The following is a 6,189-nucleotide window of genomic DNA, read 5'->3' on the forward strand; positions in this document are numbered from 1 at the left end:
ATGTGAACAGGTTTGGGCTGGAAGAATACAATTTAAGCCCCACAGGTTAAGTACAGAGGCGTGTTGGCTGAGGATCTGGGGCGTATACATAGGAAAGCAGGGGCCCAGCTGGGCTGTCCTAGAGGGCCTTTCTGCCAAAGACCCCCCAGCCCCCCCACACTCCAAATACTATCTTCTACCAGTAGTTCATTTAACTTTTTTACTTTGTGTCCTGTTTGGGAAATAAATGACTCAGCCTCCTTATATGCTCCTCCGGAGTACCAATCATTAGCATATGCATTCTGAGATTAAGGTATAAAACTTTAGAAAAACCGAAGAAACAGGAATGAAAGCGAAACCAGCTTGAGTGCTAACAAAGGCACAGGTGCTCCCCCTAATTCTGTGATTGCTGTGGAGCAAAGGCCACTCATTTCTGAAGGACAAAATCAGCTGTATGTAACAGGGAGCAGGCTGTTGACCACAGAGAAACAGTATAAGGGGGGGAGCTGGAGCACAAAGGGGTAGGATCTGAAAAAAATCACAGTTCCTAAGAGTCTCTGGAACTATTTCATGTAATTCAAGAATTCTACTTTGAGGCGGCACACAGAAATAAGCCCCTGGGCCCAGCCAGCCCCGTGCCTGCCCACGGACCACATCTCTGAGCACACCTTTGGCCAGGGGCTATGTGAGGGAGTGGTTAGATGGAGCAGATCCCACTGACCATCACGAGCTCTAAGCTTCCCCGTGACCTATGCGCTTCCTGTAAATCAACACATTTTACATTCAATATGTGTTAAGCACTACAAAAAATAATATCTTGTTAGGGACACATTTTCCCTACGGAAAAGACATCTGCACAGAAAAAACCTTTTTGTTTTGGTTTTTTAAGAATATTTCAAAATCCAATTTAAACTGGTATTTTCATCGTGTAAGAAGGCACTCACTGAATAGCATGATGGGATAACCAGTATAAACCAGAGTTGGACGAGGCAAACCAGGCTGCTTGGTCACTTTAGTTGTCAAGGAGGAAATACTCTAATTTGTATTTACTGAACGTCAATCTCTTCAACAGCCCTGTACTGTTAATGCCCACTTTACAAATAAGAAAATGGAAGCTCAGATAGGCTAAAGCTTTCAAAGTCATACAGCATTTAGATGACAGAGACCAAAGGTGTACCTGACACCACAAAACAGGTCAGCCTACACTGTACTACCCGGATTAGGAACAAAAGAGAGAAGTCAAAGCAGCCCTGAGTGACACTCCAGCGAGAGCAAGGCCACACGAGAACTACATGAACGAGTCAAAGGAAAATATGGAACCAGAAAACTTGACTGAAATTATATGTGAATTTTTAACTACTTACTATATATAAGACACTGAGTGTTGACAAGAGTCAGAAGGAAATAAGAAGGAAATAAGAACCTGTAATCTTGATTTTTGGATTGCAGGTCGGAAAAAACTATGGTCTATGCAAATGTGTTGGTCTTCACACGGATGGGAATGCTTCTCTCCCACCTCAATATGATGTGTTCTGAATTATAGCCAGTGTAATAAAGGTGGACCTTCTTTCTAAGATTTTAATATTCAAACTCCCAAATCTTATTTGAAGTGGCAGAGTAAATTTTTAGGAGTCACAAGCAATTAAAGATTTACAAGTTTCTGTCTAAAAAAACACCACTTAGAAACAACTTTACAAGAGTAGTATATTCAGTAACACACAGTGAATCCTAAAAATAGTTTCCTGATAAAACAAAAGGTGCACAGGTTGTAATCTTGTCAGCAGGGGATTTAGACAATGACGACTACTCTGACAAGCTTAAGATATAAGTCAGTATCCGACTAAGTAAACAGCCTCAAATAAGAGATGATCAGCATCTGTGGAGAAGTCTAAAAAAGATAGCATCTGGGCTCTCTCTGGTGGTGCAGTGGGTTAAAGCACAGCACTGAGAAGCTAAAGCCACTGCAGCATGAGTTCGATCCCCGCCTGCCCCGGAGGTGACCGCAGGGCGCAGCAGACCTCTCCTGACCGGCCCGCTGCTCCCTCAGCAGTGTACTTCGTCAGTCGGCCTGTTCTGCTCCCCACTCTGTCTCTGGTGAAGCCTCTCACCATCCTTGCACCTCTGGCCTGTACCCCAGTTCTGTATGCATAAATAAATCTTAAAAAAAAGAAGATGGCATCACCTTACATCCCCAACTCCCGGTCAGACTTCCACTAATATAACAGCTGTGCTAAAGGAATCAAGAAACATTAATGATGAGAAGACAAGAAAGAGCAACCAAACAAATCTCTTCTCAGTGAATCAAAGGAGTATAAGTATAAATTCTGTAAAAATGCACCATATGAGCCATAAGACTGATGAGGAGAATTGCATCCTGGACTCCACCTATCAGGTTAATCTCCAAACAGTACTCACTGGTATGCTTCCGGGGTATCAGCTGGCCCTTTTGATATACTGGTACAATATATACTTTATTCAAATGAAGACCATCCTACAAACAAAATAAATTTTTGTTTCCCTTTTCTCTTTGCCCTATTGCACTGGTGGTAAAGCTAACCATACAGATCCTAGGTCAAATGCTTAAATATATCACTCCAGAAAGTCCCACCAAATGCTTTGCAAAGAATAGCAAATGTTCTGGAAGGTCTTTCAAAGAAATGTCTGTGTTAGGAGGTTTCAATAGCCAGAGATTTCAATTTAGCTGTGAAAAATACATCAGCTTGATACAATGTCAACTTCCAAAGACAATTACTAACCCATACAACACAAAGTAGCAGTAAAAAAGGATAAAAACCCAGTGATCCTGGGGAAATAGCTGACTTATTTATGTGGTTCAGCTGATAACTGCCAACATTAAACAAGGATTCTCCGTCTGGCATGATGTACACTAACCTTACAACTAAAAGACTCTCACCCAAATTTTCCCAAAGTTACCTAAAGTCACCAGTCGAGACCAGTTGTGAACTGTGCGATTCATACTACAGCAATTAATACTGACAGCCTCATGAAAAGTCCCTTTAGAACTTAATGTCAGCAAAAGTTGTCATCTTGAAAAGCTGGTATTATTTTCCATGTTTGCAAATGAGATTGTAATTCTGTGATTCCCTTTTATTCTAGAAAAGCTTAAGAGTTATATTTGGTGATCAGCTTCATCGACTGCCTTTGTGCTCAGGGCTCATGGTATTTTTTTCCTTCTTTCCATATAGTGACCTCCTTATCAACAGTGCACGTATCCTGCATTTTAAGTGATTTCAAGTACTCGTTAAAGTGTCAAGTACACTTTTTTAAACCACATAACTATTTTAGCTGCCTATACACACCTACCTCTACCCATTCCGAACAGAAAGCACTTATTTGGCAGAAGAGGAAACAGAGGCACAGAGACTTAGTGGCTTAAGGTAGCAGGCACGGTATGGTCTCAGACACAGATAAAGGTTGCAATCAAGTCAGCCAGCCCTCTATCCACCACATGGCACTGTGGTAGCCTCTGCAGCTTACAAAACCAAGTAATTACGGCTGTAGTTGAAGAAGCTAGAAATCTATGCTTTTAATGGTGGACATCCCCCCTGCTCTAAACAAAGTAAGTAAAATATCAGGCAATCTGAACTGAGGACTATCAAGGTCATCCTGAAGTAACCTACAGCCTCAAAACGACACCAGAAATATCTTCATTTTCCTGAGGGGATTCAGGGCTTGGAATGATCCAAGGATTACTTGGTCTAGATCCAGACTGGAATCCTTAAGGTGAAGGACAGCACCATCTGAAAAAAGCCTTCTTCTCACACCATTCAGCACATGCTATGTTACATTTTTCCCTTTTACTTTTTTCATGCTTTCTCACATTTTCAGCACATGGCAGAGGTACAATGTGATTTAAGTCATAACATCCAACTGAGCTGAAGTTCTGAAAACATGGATCACCTGGGACTTGCTATGTGACCTTGACTAGTCCTCAACTGACTCATTAACTATATAAATTTTTTTTTAATCGCCACATGGGTAAGGGTAATTAGTCATCACACAGCACTTTAATAGAGAGTCCTGCGTAAATGCTGAAAAGCAAAGCTCAAAAAGAACAAGATTAATAAGAAACACTGGGGTACATTTACCAGCAAATGGAAACTTACAGCAGGGTCTTCCCACATTCCTGGCACACTACTGCTTTCAGCTAATGGAATTTGAGTCTCGAAAATCATTAGCACTTGGCCTGACAACAATATACATTAGCAACACTCCTCCTGGGAAGAAAGGAGGAGAGCGGTATTCATTCCTGGTAGGCAACCGCACAGACATTTCAATTATAAGTTAGCCAGGTGGGCAGTTAGTATTTGCGCACCTACTATGAGGCAGGTACAGAGCTTGGCACAACGGATACAACAGTGAACCAAAGTCCCTACTTTTATGGAGTTAACCTAGAGTACAAACTTTGTCTTAGTAGTAGCTGTACTTGGAAGAATAAAGGCTTACTAAAACAAAGGCTGTGAGAACAAAGATGCCCAATCCCCAAAGCAACTAAAGGAAAAGAGGGCAGGCTAATGGGGAGAGAAGGGTTGAGAGAATCAGCATGTGTGGCTTTCCCTTTCTTTCGCCTCACTCATCACAGGTGCTACCTTTGAGCCATCTGCTAGTAATGGCTGTGACACTAAATAGTGCACATCACAGTTACTGCCCCAGTAAGTCAGCTGAACCCAGAGCACTGAAAACAAGGTTAACCAGACTCTTTAGAATCAAGAGCTGTGCCACACCCATTTAAAGGCATTCTATTGGTGAAGTCCTAATTTGGTGGGCAGAGGGAGTCAAAGCTGCAATATGTGATAGTGACCTGAGGTTTCAATCCTGTGTTAGATTTCTGGAGTGGTAGGCTCATTTTTTTTTTTTTTCCCTTGAAAGCCATTTCTCCCACTTGTGACAGCTTAACTAGTTCAGGTGCAGAAGCTTCCAGGACCAGCTACTCCTGCAAACCCCGCTACCTTCAGCATACACAAGCACTGCAGGCAGGGACAGCCCTGAAAGACTGTTTTTAAACAGAAGGGAGAGATTTATCCAGGTTCTTGGTTTCAGCAAGGTCACCTCTCTGCAAAGGTTATTAGGGCCACTGTTAACTGGGTGCCAGGTATGTGGAAAGTCAGGATTGTGGTTGGCAGCAAACGCTCGAAAGCATTAGGGATCCCAACTCTGCCACTGCAAGAGCTAGCTAGCTCCACTAAGCCCTCCAAAGGCTGCCATTTACTCTTCCGCGAGAGAATGGAAGGGTGGCCTCTGAGCTCAACCGACAGCACAATGGACTAACTTGTTCTGCCTCAGTAAGTGCGGCAAAGAATGAGCAATCAGTCGTTCCTTCCCACCCACCCCTTCAACCCACCCAAGCTCCTTCTCAAGGATGCCTCAGAGATCTATTCACACGACTCTACGATCAACCTGCATCCATGACAGTGTGTGCTGTCACCGAACTCCAAATGCTAATTTCTTACATATGCGAATCAACTGGATTGTCGTAGACAGTGAAAGTCACAGTTTTCCATTTCGCGCGGCCCTTATTGCTTTCACCCGTGTAGGGGCGAGCACGCATTCTTCCCTTCTCGCCTTCCGGGCAAAACGCAGTTGCAGCAGTCGGATTAACGGGCCACTGCTCCCAAAGATAAACCCAAAGAGGCGTCGCCAGATTTCCCCACTCATCGGCGGGGAGGTTTTCTGCACGCCCCCCACTTCCCGGGGCTGGTCCCAGGGGTCAACTGAGTGGGTTCACCCCCCTCTCACTCCGCACCTTCCAGGCCCTTCATGCAGGGAAAGTCAGCGGCAAATTTAAGGCCTGGCCCTGCCGGGTTTCAAAAAGATCCTGGGGAGTAGGTCCGAGGGACAAAGGAAAGTGAGGTCAGCGGCGGCCTTTCCAGCTCAGGCTAGGCCTGGGGCCGCTCACCCGGCCCCGTCACCCCACCCCCGTCCTCGGGGAGCACCTCCAGGCTCGCCCCCGCCGACCCCAAGCAGCTGGAGCCCGACCCCGGGCTCGCTCGCGCCCCTTCAGGAGGCCCCGGCCCGGGCCCCCGCCGCCTCCCAGAGCCCCCGCACCTTCTTGGGAGCCTTGGTGACGGTGGCCATGAAGGAGTACTTCTCGGCGTCCTCAATCTCCTTGGCCTGCTTCAGCTCCTCCCCGACCCCGGGCAGCGGCATCGCGTCAGGCATCGACATCCCCCGGCCGGCCCGGCCCGCGGC

The 6,189-nt window shown here is 45.4% G+C and overlaps 1 protein-coding gene across 1 annotated transcript in view; it reads right to left on the reverse strand.

Moving 5' to 3' along the window:
• The window catches only part of AHCYL1 (adenosylhomocysteinase-like 1), a 36,448-nt gene extending 30,265 nt beyond the window's left edge, over positions 1 to 6,183 (reverse strand). Inside the window, exon 1 of the mRNA XM_004689675.2 lies at positions 6,046 to 6,183. Within this exon, the coding sequence (XP_004689732.1) occupies positions 6,046 to 6,165 (120 nt within the window). The 5' untranslated portion in view covers positions 6,166 to 6,183. The remainder of the gene's footprint in view (positions 1 to 6,045) is intronic.
• Positions 6,184 to 6,189: the final 6 nt, after the last annotated feature.

The sequence above is a fragment of the Condylura cristata genome, unplaced genomic scaffold (assembly GCF_000260355.1).
Source record: "Condylura cristata isolate star-nosed mole 26May11 unplaced genomic scaffold, ConCri1.0 scaffold00026, whole genome shotgun sequence".
NCBI classification, from domain to species: Eukaryota; Metazoa; Chordata; class Mammalia; order Eulipotyphla; family Talpidae; genus Condylura; species Condylura cristata.